The sequence below is a fragment of the Amblyomma mixtum genome, chromosome 3, assembly GCF_055824585.1.
Source record: "Amblyomma mixtum isolate Tamu chromosome 3, ASM5582458v1, whole genome shotgun sequence".
NCBI classification, from domain to species: domain Eukaryota; kingdom Metazoa; phylum Arthropoda; class Arachnida; order Ixodida; family Ixodidae; genus Amblyomma; species Amblyomma mixtum.
In genome coordinates, this window is record NC_143014.1 from 231,118,162 (window position 1) to 231,131,161 (window position 13,000).

Genomic DNA, 13,000 nt, shown 5'->3' on the forward strand with positions numbered 1-13,000 from the left:
GAATTCCTAGTACAGAATTCATAATACAGTACACTCCCCTGAAAGTAATATAGTCGGGGTTCTACTGTAGTAGGATAAAACTTAAAAAAAGGCCACTTGGTAACCATGGGTCGCAGTTCGCAGCATCCTGTATTACTCCTTTGACCGATCACAACAGTGAATAAAATCAACTTTTTAATGTTTGAATGTATGAAAAAAGTCAGAGGCATCAAATTTCTTGAACTTATAATTGCATCTCGTGATCAGCTTCTTGATTAAGTAACAAGAGAAGCTTAACAATGGCATACTTTTTGTAACAGAGGAATTCTGTTCGGCGGTCCAGAGCTTTACTGCAGGGTTGAGTTGCATATGACCATATTTTATCCCTCAGAAGCTGCTGTACACCCAGCACAGGATTACACACTATTGGACCGCATCTCTAGTGCACACTCATACAAATCTTTTGTGCCCTATATGCAAAGGAAATTTATGAGGTTCATTATAGCAGTCAGAGTCAGTCTGTTCCTACTGCATTGGTTCGCACAGTGTGCAGTGGTGGCGAAGCCTGAGTACCAGCCAGACCTTGGTGCAGAGGTCCTCAGCAAAGCTGAAAGTGAGCAGCAGAAGGCATGGCTTTCACTGTGCCCACGGATGCTGAGAGGTGAGCTTCCTGCCCTATGGGGGTGGGGGGAACTTGTTGTGGTTGTCATAAATAGATTCTTCATCCTAGCTGTCCGTTGGGGTCCTCTGCACTACCTAGCCACAAAAAAAAAGCAAAAGAACAAAAGGGGGGGGGGGGGGGGCCTGCATGTCAGTGAATGACTACCCACTGCCTGCTGCCATCTCTGCTTTGCAGTGAGAGTGGAAGTGTCGACATGCCGTATCCTGTTTGTCGAAGAAGTGGAAAAGGAGAAGTCTAAGAGTGCAAGGTTAGTAGGGGTGGTTCTTTTTGGTGACAGTGCTAGTAAGCACTAGTTAAAATATCCCCAGAAAGGAGGTCTGAGCACATAAAAAACCCCCATGGTTGAGTGGAAAAAGGCAACAGGAAGAAGTGTGCTAGCAGAGGCTGTGTGCATGCCTCTCTTTGAAGGAGTGTTCACTGCACCAGGTAGTGCTGTGGTAAAGACAGACCTTGCACTGTGACAGAATGAAGGAGAGGTGATGTGTGCTTTCCCAAGTAGTGCTGCACTACCTTATCACAATTCTACTTTGTTTTTGTTATTTATCACCTGCAGTGTCGTTGCCATTTAATGATGGCCTGTATTAGTGTTCTGTAATGCCATAACCACCATTCGACTGTTGAAACGTTAACAACATTTTCCTTTTTTCCCCTTTGTTCCCCTCCCCAAGTGTAGGGTAGCCAACTGGGCATCGCCTGGTTAACCTCCCTGCCTTTCCGTCCTTTTCTCTCTCTCTCTCTAACAACATGAGAGAAATAACTTAATTATAAATTTTTTGCCATGTGTAAGACTTCTTGAGGTGGCCAATGTTTACAAATGTCTTTTTCATCATTCTGAAACTAATGCACTGAATGAAATTAATTCTGGCTGAAAAACTGCAATTACAGCTACCTACTGATGATGTAAGAGAAGTGGTGTAAAGTTGAGAGGTTTGAAATTTACTACAGGAATTGCTATCGTCAACTAAAGCACAACAGATCTAGAAGATGAGCATTTGAGTGTTGAGGTGAACAAAGAGAGTTTCCTTTTTTCTTTTTTGAAGCCTGCTACTGTCAGGCTCATTTAGTAGGGCTCCTTGTGGCTACTTGTAGCACTATTGCAGCATGTCTTTTGAGTTTTCATTTTTCAGCAAGTGTTATATAGCCATACTTAGTGCCGATACTGCTTTTTAAAAATATTGTAAAGAAGACGCCCACTCATGGCAAAGATGAAGATGACCCTGCTTTTCAGCCATATTCCTATCGCCACGTAGGTCCATATTCTACCTGGCTGACCTCAGACTGCTTTCGCCGCTGCTTCTCTCTTCCCAGTTTCTTTTAATAAACCTCCGTCTTACATTTAGTGGAAGTGCCAGGTAACAGCCCTGGAACTCCACAGCCGTACTCTCCCGCCGCCTGCAATGCCGGACAACGTTCAACATCAAGCCGTGCAAGTGGGCCCTGCTGCTATCTGCGCCGGCTCCCTTCGCCAGCGGGACCTGGCCATCTTCAATGGGACCGATGAGCAGGATGTCGAAAACTGGCTCACATCTTATGGGTGAGTGAGCCTTTACAACAAATGGGATGATACAACAAAACTAAATAATGTAATTTTTTATATCACTGGAGTGGCTAACCTGTGGTGTTGAAACCACGAGGTGGACATTTGAAATTAGTCTGCCTTCAAGACGACCTTCTCCGAAGTGTTCGGTCATCCTGCTGTCCGGAAACTCTGCTCCAAACAACGCTTGCGCGAACAGTCTTAGCAGGTCGATGAGAGCTTCAGAAGCTACATCAAGAATGTCCTTAACTGGTGCAAACATGTCAACCTCACCATGTCAGAAGCTGACAAGATTAAACACATCTTGAAGGGTATTGACAACAACACCTTTCAGATGCTTTTGGCGCGCAACTTGCGCACCGTTGTTGAAGTCGTCACCCCCTGCCAAAGCTTCGAGGAGCTGCGAAAGCAGAGGTTGCTGACGAGCAGGTTCAACCGCTTGCTGGGCTAATGCCAGCAGCTGACACCTCCTCGCTGCGGCAACAGATCAAAGACTGTTCGTGAAGAAGTGGCGCATCAGCTCTCTCTTCTACCAAGCCCGAGTGAGCGAGCTCCATATTTGGCTCCGGCTCTTCGACATGCTATCCAAGAGCAGGTTGCTGAGGCTCTTCCACCTGCCCATCCGCCACCATCTGACACCACTCTGTTGCCATACGCCGACGTCGTTGCCCATTCGCCGCCATTCCACTGGCATACACCGATGTTGTCGCCTAACCACCGCCCCTTGTCGCCGCTCTGCTTACATACACGGAGGTCGCCGCCACCCTTCGACCGCCTACCTATCCTTTGCCTCCAGTACCTGCGCGAGTCACGGCTCCTTATCTTGACAGGCTTCGCGAGTCAGCAATCCCTGGCAGACCATCGACAACAGACCTATTTGCTACACTTGCGGCTTGCTTGGTCATGTGGCATGACTTTGCCGTCATCAACTGCCAGTCTATGTGCCACCTTCTCAAGCTCCCACGTACTGGCCTTCCACAAGTCAGTACTCCGGGCTTGCTGAGCCGCTGTCCAATCATGCTTTTTCTCCTGACCATTCGGCCCTTTCAAGGCACCGTTCACCTTCGCCGAGGCGCTGCTCAGTCTCTCCTATGCAACGTCGCCCCTATACTGCTCAGGACGAAAACTAGACGTTGAAATTCTTGGGTCGAGAACTGCGTCCCCCTTAGAACTTTACAAGACCTCACATATCACCTGCATATCTAATCGAAGTTTCTGTTGAAGGCATTACTGTCATGGCGCCTGTGAACACCGGTGCTGCGATTTCTGTTATGGACAAAAAGTTTAGTCGCAATTTCATAGCAATTTCATAGTGTAATTTCTAACTACACACAAGGCTTCGATGGTGCACTGTGCTCAACGCCGCTGTGATGCTTTAAGCTAGTGAAAGCAAGGAAAGTTCCTTGTTCCCGCCCCTCAGAATTGGTTTTTTGGGAGGTTATGAAGATTCTGTGACGCCTTCAAATACCAAAAAATCCGAAGTGTTCTGGAGCCAGACCGTTTGTCTGGCTTTCATTGGTTACTGTCACATAAAGCAAAGTCAAAATACATATCTGCACATGTTTTTATAAATAACTTCTCCAGCAGTGCAGCCTAGAATAAAAGCGATGTCTCCAACTTTTGTTTGCCAAACAAAGGCAGCCTATGACTGACCCTTTGCGCATCCTCATGCGCTCACCAACCCTGACCATGAATCTTATCAACTGATCTTTCGGTCTTGAGCTGTTGCCTAGCAACAGTGACACCACATTAAATTCGTTGTGTGTGAAAAAATAATAAAGTAAATATTGCCATGACTGGAAGCGTGAACAGATCAGCTTTGCTAGCCAGTGCACTAGAGCACTATGCTATCACCACAGCCAATCACGCCTCGTGTTAAACAGCAACACACTCTTGCGCTGTGCATTGCACATTGTCGTCTTCAGCTTCCAGGCATGAACAGATCAGATCACCCTAACCTGAGTTCAATATCCTTGCCAGACTTGCTGACGACCCAGCAAAGCAAAACCATGAGCCAATCAGGCTAAATATATGCTTTGGCATGTCTATTCAGGTTAACTATGTTTAAACCCTGCCCTTTTTTGCCTATGTGCACAATAATTAGATCATTATTTCTTGTCAAAGTGAGAACTGCAGTTGGAAACTGTGCTAGCATAGTTCCAATACACTGTAGCACAGCAAAAGATGAGGACACAAGAGACGAGAAACGAACAGCACAGCACCAACAAGCCCAAAAAGCCACGCTACTGTGCTAGCATAACTTGGTTGCACATATGAGGATGCATGCGCTGATGTAAAATGCATGGACTGGGTGAATGTAGCTTTGGGTTCTACTTTTTGAAGCGCTCGAGCAGATTCTTCTAGGATATTAACAGGGAGAAGCTATGTACCACATTTTCCTAGCTGTGTCTTTGCAAGTTTTTTTCTTTCTTGAGTCTTTTTCTCAAAATTGTTTTTTCTGCTGCTGTTCTATCCACTCTTCTAATTTCTGCTGCTGTTCTATCCACTCTTCTAATTTGAACCACTGTGGTGGGTCAGCGTCCTTACTGTGCCGCATGGCCATCTTGGTAGGTCTTCAGTCAAGGAGAAATTCAGAAACCCTAATTTTTTGTGCATTGCACATCCACCCTAAATAACCCCAGGTGGTCAAAATTAATCTGGTTTCCTCCGCTATGGCGTCTCTCATAGCTTATGTGTCACTGAAGGGTGTTAAGTCACACAATTTACAATTGTAATTTTTTTCCAATTTCTAGAGAGCTCAAGCTAGTCGTTTGTGAAGAAGTTAACGACCATTCCCTCCTTAGAGGAGTAGGGAGGCATTTACACACATTCGCGTTCAATTGTTATGTATGGTGGGTGACTGGTGCCATAGGTAGAGCACAAAACTGCATGGGAACACTTTATTTTTTCCTCCTCATTATCCTTCAAAAGAATAGAGCAGACCAACACAATGCCTGAAACATCTGAGCTCTAAGGCAATTTGGGTGTGTCTCAGAGCCGAAAATATGATGCTGATATGACTTCTTCGCAGCCTTTATAGTCACTTAAGTATGCCGGCAGTGCCAAATTTAAGAGAAGAACCTTGCTCATTTGACGGAAAGACTCTTGGGAAAGCTGAAGAAAAATGCTACACCTTCTCCTCAGGGGCACCAGAAAAAGGCTCGAAAGAAGAATGTGTGCATCCCATATCTGCACGGTGTCTCTCTCTGCAACACAATGTGTGGGTGGTGTTCTCCGCCAATCATAAAGTTTGGAAAGTGTGTGCTGCAGTGAATAAGAAGCTGGAACTGGCCTTTTCCAGAAAGGACGTTCAAAGGTGCACAGTGCTGCATGCAGAGAAGTTCATTAGTTACAAAAAAGGAATGGTGTGTAGGGTTCCTTTGTCATGCAGAAAAAACCCCGCAGCGGCATCTGCATGATGCTGATGTTGGTGAGTTGTGACACCCCAGGTTCCTGAGCATTGGCAGGGACATCCCACCTATGCTTAATCGTGTGTGGCATCACCGTGTCTGGGGAAAAGGTGATCCTGGTGGTTGAGTTGGTGCCGAGCGTTTGGACCTTTAAGGTCCCTCGGCAGAGGGAACACACCACTTTGGCCTCAGCTTCCCATAGACGCCACCTCCGGCCTGACCCGACTGGGGGGAAATCGGCAGTCACCTTTTCCTGTCCTCCCCTTCATCTTTCACTTTCCTATCGCTTTCTTACACCTTTCCTGTCTCCTCTCTTCTCGGTTTTTTCCCTTTTCATAGGTGGCTAGGGTTATGTGTGGCCAACCAACCTGTTACACCATATTTGGTTATAGTTGGGGTGTACAGCTGGCATGGGTAGGACTTGCTTGCAAGTTCCTGTCCCGTCCCCTTGTTGGGCTCCAAGGTTGGCACCGTGACCAAACAATACACTTATTTTATGGCTCTCCCTTATTTTGCAACAAAATGATTGCCCTAAAAAAAAGAGTGCAGACCAATGTGACCTCTCAGTACATCCAAAAATCAAAAGAAACATTCCCAAAATTTCATGTCCTGCGCAGCAAAGAGATGGAAATAACTGCCTGAACAAATGTCCCCATTCTTGGTTGCAAAAAGCCTGACCGATGCCTTGGGCACAGATTACAAACTAAAACTAAAAAAAATACCTAGTGGTGACCTTCTACTTGTGCTTAAAGACAGTGCCCAACGTTCAAAACTATCCATCATAATGTCAATTAGGGAAACACCAGTGTCAATAACTGCTCACAGATCTCTAAACACACTACGGGGCGTAATTTCTGAAGCAGACATCCTTAAACTAACCAAACAAGAAATGCTGGAAGGTTGCAAGGACCAAATTGTCATCAGTGTCTACTGCATCATACTCAGGAAAGAAAACAAAGAAATACCAGTAAAGCATCTTGTCCTGACTTTTAACTCAAGTACACTCCCAAAAGCAATAGAAGTTGGCCATTTGAAAATAAATGTCCACCACTACATCCCGAACTCGCGAAAATGTTACAACTGCCAGCGATGTAGTCATGGCTCACAGAGTTGCCGTGGCCACAAAACATGTGCGAAACGCGCCTCACATGTGCACATTTCAGAAATGTGAAGCAGCGCTGTGCTGCGCTAACTGTGAAGAAGATCACGCCACTTATTCAAGGTATTGCCATACTTGGAAAAGCTGAAAAGAAATTATCACTCTAAAAACAAAGGAAAACATTACATTCTTGTGAAGGCCAAGGCAGATTCTCAAGGCTTTAGCTTGCATTGCTTCAAAGAGTTTTATATTTGTTTCCGAGATGCCATGATAAGCTGGGTGACTGTAGCGCAGAAGACCTTTACAGAATGCTACATACAGCCTTAGTAATGAAGGTGTAGAACAGCGTCTTCTGGTGGCGGATTGCATAAAAAAGATATAGACGTAAGAGGAGAGGTTGACTTTCAGCCATTGTAGATGTGGGGCAAACGCACACAAATGCGGACTAACAAAATTATGCGGAGGAACACAAGGCTTATATAAAGTGATCTCAGCATCTTATCAAAAATGCTGGCACGTGAAGTTTTGTACACGTACCCAGGAAAGACAACTGCAAAACTATTTTGTTGTAAATGATACATCTTAAGCTGGGCCGGCGCACTCTAATAAAACATAGAAACCATAAAAATCACACAGCCAAGGCACACAGTCGAGTGCCACCCGAACTCTATGGTTTTCAACGTGATAGTTTTGCAGTTGTTTGATTTTATTTCCTGGGCACGTGTTCATGTGCCGGCATTTTTGATAAATTGCTGAGATCACTATATGCACCTTGTATTTTCTTTGCATAATAAAATTGTTAGTCTGCGTTTGTGTGCGTGTTTGCCTCTTCTCCGTCCATGTCTTGTTTGCGCAGTTCTTTCTTTGCATCTACAATGGACCCGACAGTTGACTGTACATCTACAGTTGACCTGACAAATCTACTCCTTTATGAGAGACAAAGAAAACTTTAATGTCAGGAAGAGTGCAGATGTCAGTCTGATGTGTGCCACCTATCAACGAAAAAAGGGAATGGGATAATGGCAGAAAAATTGCAGGCATAAAATCATGCGAGATTGGTATAAAGAACAGCAAGACACAATTGCATAGCTGTAGCTTAAAATGTCCTCAGGACATATTTTCGATTTGTTACCAAACAAGGTATGATAGAGTTCTTTTATAGTTAGTATGAAAATTTTTAGGAACATTTACAGAACTTAGATTGTTATCACCTGCCACTTGATAGGTAAGAGTTGATACATGAAACATAATGCTTGTGTTTTGCCATAAACCATAAAATATGAATGCATATCTACTGGATATGCAGTTGGTGACCCCAGTTCACAATAACAGGGGTAGCCATTCCGTTGCATTAATTTTCCAACAGTTGGCAATGAATAAATATATGATTATATGTTGGGGTTTTTGGTGCTTTCATATTCATCTATTGGATATTTTGTGGTTTGCTGAGATATTAGTTGCATGTATTGCCAACAATGTAATGCACATTTGTACATTAGCAGCAGTTTGTTGCTAAACAAAAGCACTCGGTGAGAATACAACGCACAGGGTGTACGCAGCAAACACACAAGAACAAAAACTGTTCCAAAGCTTCTTTTCAATCAAGTCCGCATTGCGTGCATTGTTCCAATGGTTCCGACTCCAGGCTTGGCTAGCACTTCAACTTCGCCATGGCTAAGCCAAGCTGCCATTCTGGTGGTAACAATGTTTATATAATGAAAAGTAAAATTTCAACTTGAGAGAAGCGCAAAAATGGAAGAGGGCACAACAATAGCCGGAAACGCGTAACCTGTGACATCACTAAAAAGTTGTCATGTGGCTATGACGTATTTCTGTGAGTGGCAGCAGCAATCTAGCCCCCTACCACACTGGTGCCACGCATGCCCTTGCCATCCCTAAAACCGCATTATCGCATAGCTGGTTTGTTGTGGCGCGCCTAGTTTTGCCTTTGGACGTGACAAGGCACTCGCATCGCAGGCAACCCACTCATGGTAGAGATATTGTGTGCACGAACCAGCACACGCCCATTGGGGCGTGGTACATCCTTACATTTCGCCCGCAAGGAGCACTGGTAGCCTTGATTTTGCTTGAACGGCCGCTTTTGAGCCAATGCCCAAGCATGGCAAATATAGGAGTCTATGGCTGGTGGGATCTGAACCCACGAGCTCCAAATTTCACTCAGTATAGTTCAGTATAGCAAAAAATTCGTAATATCTGTGTTCTCTATAACGAGGTGTGTCTGTAATGGTTTGAGAGGTACTGCACATTTGACCTCTTCATGCATACACTTGTAAACTGAATTAAATTATGTTGTTGCAAGTTATGATCATTATTTGTATACTTTGGGAGAGCTGTGTGTATGGAGAAATGTGAAGGTACAGATATCTTTGCCTCAGGATCTTCTGTCAGTACTCCTTTAAGCAAATTTGCACTCTTTCCTGGAGGACCATGTGTCTGGAATTTTAGCACTGCACGGCCGTAGAAAGAGGCCAGAACTAAAAGTATTGTGCTCTTCCTTACTGCCAAGCACATTACTTTGAGCCCAGCAGGAGACTGCTATATACATTGAGCATGTGCAATCCTTTCTTTGCAGGCTTGACACCCTCTTCGCCCTGATACATGAACTGACTGAGCAGCTGTGCCAGTAAGTTTTCTCTGAATTGCATCCCTGCCCTTTAAAAAATAGGGCTGGCTGTATGGTTGAGCTCGCTAATTAACCTTAAAATCTTTTAGAGAAAATGGTGTGAAACATTCATTGTGTGCTACTACTTTGCACAGCGTTTCACATTATAATGAGTGAAAGGGGACCCAGCAGGCTCCTTGTGATAAAAAAGAATTAAACATGTACAACGCAACTTCCAGTTTCAGCATAGCAGCCGGGCACATAGTCAATCATTCAATCTTACAAAAGACTTTGTTCACTTTTGACTATGGCATTCTGAGTGCCTTGTAGTGTGTCGGATGAATGAATCTGTTCATGTTGTCCTCTGTACTCCAGAGCCTTTGTGCCATGTCACTGAGCCAGATAACCACGCTGATCGAAGCATCGCTTGTAAATAAGCAGTGTATCTAGATCTACATTTACCATTGGTGTCTGGATGCAGGGTGCTAAATTACATCCCCATAGAACAAGCTCTATTTTGAACAAAAATAGCGCAGGAACAGAACAAGGACAAGTAAGGACACACACAAGCGCTTGTTCTGTTCCTGCGCTATTTTTGTTGACATGCGTTACCAACAAGCCCAAGCTGCCACCTTAGTAGACCTCATTTCTGTTTTGAAGGCTGCCCTGCTATGGGGGTCAAGAGTTAAAGTGCTCCTGGCAGGCAGCTGCAGGGCCACTCCACAGAATGGAAAAACATGGCAGGGCTCCTTACAGCTGCAACTCCGTGAACTACCTCAAAGGTGTACAGCACGGATTTATAGAAGGTGGGTGGAAGAGTGGAGAATAAGGGGTTTTTATGCTGCTGTGCATACACCCTTCAGACTACCACCCATGTGCTGGTGGTATTTCTTGCAGCTCTTGTTGAGTTACTGTAAAGCCTCATTAATTAAAACTTGCTTATCTCGAAAATGCTGCTTGTTTTTCAGTGTCGCACTATGAAATCCAGTATTAACAAAGCTGTGCTATATTTGTATCAATTCTTCTGATTTATTGATGCTCAAAAGATTATCTGCATATGAGTTGCATGTGTAATGGTTCTAAGTGACTTGTTTTACTGTATTTACTCGCGTAATTTAAGCACTTTTTTCTTTAGATTAAAGCTTCAAAAAGGGGGTGCACAAACTGCACGAAAATTTGCTGAGCATGTCCTAAAAAAACTGCAAAGGTCCTAACATGCAATATATACTGCATACTGCCGTCTATACATAAACTCCCCATATCACACTCCTCTCTGGGCAAAAAAAATAAAGTTGACTTAAACTAACACTCATACCCCCTTTTGCCCTTCCCCACTTTATGTAGTTCCTTGCAGGATGGCATAATGGAGCGTGTGCAGCTCAAAGCAATAAATGCACAGCAATACAATACCGAAGCAGGCAGTGGGAGGCAAAGTAAATAACAGGCAATACAACAGTGCCCTCACATGTGGCTCGGCTGCCTAGCACCAAACCAAATGGCAAACAGTTCGGTAGTTTTGGATTTGTACGCATACAACATTTAGTCCTGGAAAATAACTGGCAGCGTGAGTGAGCTGGCTAAACGGCGCATAATTCGTGCCCTTGCCACTCGCACCTTTCATAACCTCACACGGCGACGCGACTGCACCAATCTTCCCAAGCCTGCCTTGTGTGCACACACGTACATGCTAATGCTACAACAGAGTGCGGGAAATATTTAAGTAACATTTTCTTTTAATCTAGGTAAACAGTAGGGGGTGCACAAATTATGAGAGTAGATACAGTAGTTCATGCGCCCCGCATGCCACCAGTCATATGGCTGGCATAATGCACGTTACTAGCAGCTGCGGTGGCTCGGTGGTTATGGTGCTTGGCTCCTGACCCAAAAGACGCGGGTTTGATCCTGGCCATGGCGGTTCAATTTCGATGGAGGTGAAATTCTAGAGGCCCATGTACTGTGCGATGTCAATGCTTATTAAAGAACCCCAGGTGGGTGAAATTTCCGAGCCCTTCACTACGGCGTCCGTCATAGCCTTAGTCGCTTTGGGATGTTAAACCCCCTTAAACCAAACCAAGCCCAACACAAGGAGCTTGTCTGCCTACACCTCCACCATGCACTCCTCAATAGCCCCTCATGCCCCTGGCATAGCAATTCACAATCTTAGTGCTGCTTGAATTACTCATCACTTAGCATTGATCTCTGTTAACAGAAATGTCAAAGCTGTGCACTGGCCAGTGTTTAAAATCTTAATGAATTACGTTCTTCCCAATGCTTGCAGTTTCTTTGCTGAGTAGATACCCCACACACAGCTGCAGCAAATGCTATCCTGCGTCGTATATGCCCCTTTAAGTGCAATATCCTCGTTTCACTACCTGGCGGTAGTGTTTGGGACTGTTTCGTCAACTAGCTGATGCATGCGTGATCAACATTGCATATAATAGTATTTGAATGCTTCAGCACACTACTACTGCTGTACCATGCCTTCTTGGTGACAGCTCTGCCTGTGCTATTTATGACATAATGCGTACATGCAGTCTTATCTGATAATGGTAGCAACAGGGCAATTTCATTTCATTTCATTTATTTACCTTAAAGGCCCCTTTCGGGGTAATACATAAGGGGTGGGGTAATAAAAAATTATGTTTTTTCACGATGACATATGAAGTTCAATGTTGGCGTTGAAGAGTGACGGGCAGGTGATAGCAGCAGCGGAGTGGGAGAGGCCGTTCCAGTCTGACGCGGCTCATGGAAAGAAGGAGGCGGAAAAGGTTACGGTATGGGCACGTGGACGAGTAACTTGAAGGGGGTGACCAGTGCGATGTGATATGCACGGCGGAGGTGCGCAGATGTATGGTTCATGGCCGAGTGAGCTGTAATAAAATTTATGAAAAAGAGATAGGGTTGCGACGCGACGACGGCAAGAAAGACTTCGTAAGTTGGACAGTGATTTCAGGGATGACACACTGACTTCATGTGAATATTGGGAGTGAATGAAACGGGCGGTGCAATTTTGCACGGCTTCAAGTGCATTGATTAGATATGCTTGATGGGGGCTATATTAGTGGTGATGGCAGTAACTTTCTAGTCAAAATTAGTAGGGCTTTCATTTTTCTGGCATGCCACTGACATATCTCTTGCTGTCCAGACAGTTGGCCTTCCTTTCCTCTATTGAACTCCACTTTCCTGCTGCCTTTTCTTTTCTCAACTTGCTATGCTTTACAAATGAACGTATAACATTTTTTTAACCCCTGTATTTTGCAAAACAAACTCCTGCCCTCAAATAAGGTCTCCAAATGATTCATGCTGCCTTTTCTGTTTCCATGGGCACATGTTATCACTCCTTCAAAATGTAGCCTTGACACGTGTCTTGCAGACATGTCGTGATGTGCTGATTTCAGCTTTTCCCTTTCTTCACTATGTGCAAGGTCTAGTGTTTGTAGCATGTAGGGGCTAGACGATCGCACGCGTGCTTTTCATTGCAGTTTGCTGCCGGGCATGTACCTGCTGTCACATCAAGCAGGCGACTTGGACGCACAGGTGCTGACTCTTGGCCAAGGGTGAGTGCCCAGTGGGCTTAACCCAGATCATCAGCATTTTGCATCATTCCCAAAGTCAGCCCAGTGTCTGCAACTAGCCAGTAAACAAACAGGTAGTGGGATAATAGTTTTTT

At 44.7% G+C, this 13,000-nt stretch overlaps 1 protein-coding gene across 7 annotated transcripts in view; it reads left to right on the top strand.

Moving 5' to 3' along the window:
* LOC149353977 (little elongation complex subunit 2-like) overlaps window positions 1-13,000 on the top strand; it is a 100,412-nt gene that overhangs the window by 82,203 nt on the left and 5,209 nt on the right. For 5 of the 7 annotated variants that reach the window (XM_089577432.1, XM_089577434.1, XM_089577428.1 and 2 more), the window contains 4 exons: window positions 526-640; window positions 836-908; window positions 9,301-9,351; window positions 12,813-12,887. In XM_089577432.1, the coding sequence (XP_089433558.1) occupies window positions 526-640; window positions 836-908; window positions 9,301-9,351; window positions 12,813-12,887 (314 nt within the window). Of the gene's footprint in view, window positions 1-525; window positions 641-835; window positions 909-9,300; window positions 9,352-9,990; window positions 10,137-12,812; window positions 12,888-13,000 lie in introns of all 7 variants that reach the window. The other 2 variants (XR_016289622.1, XM_089577431.1) reach the window with 1 other exon arrangement.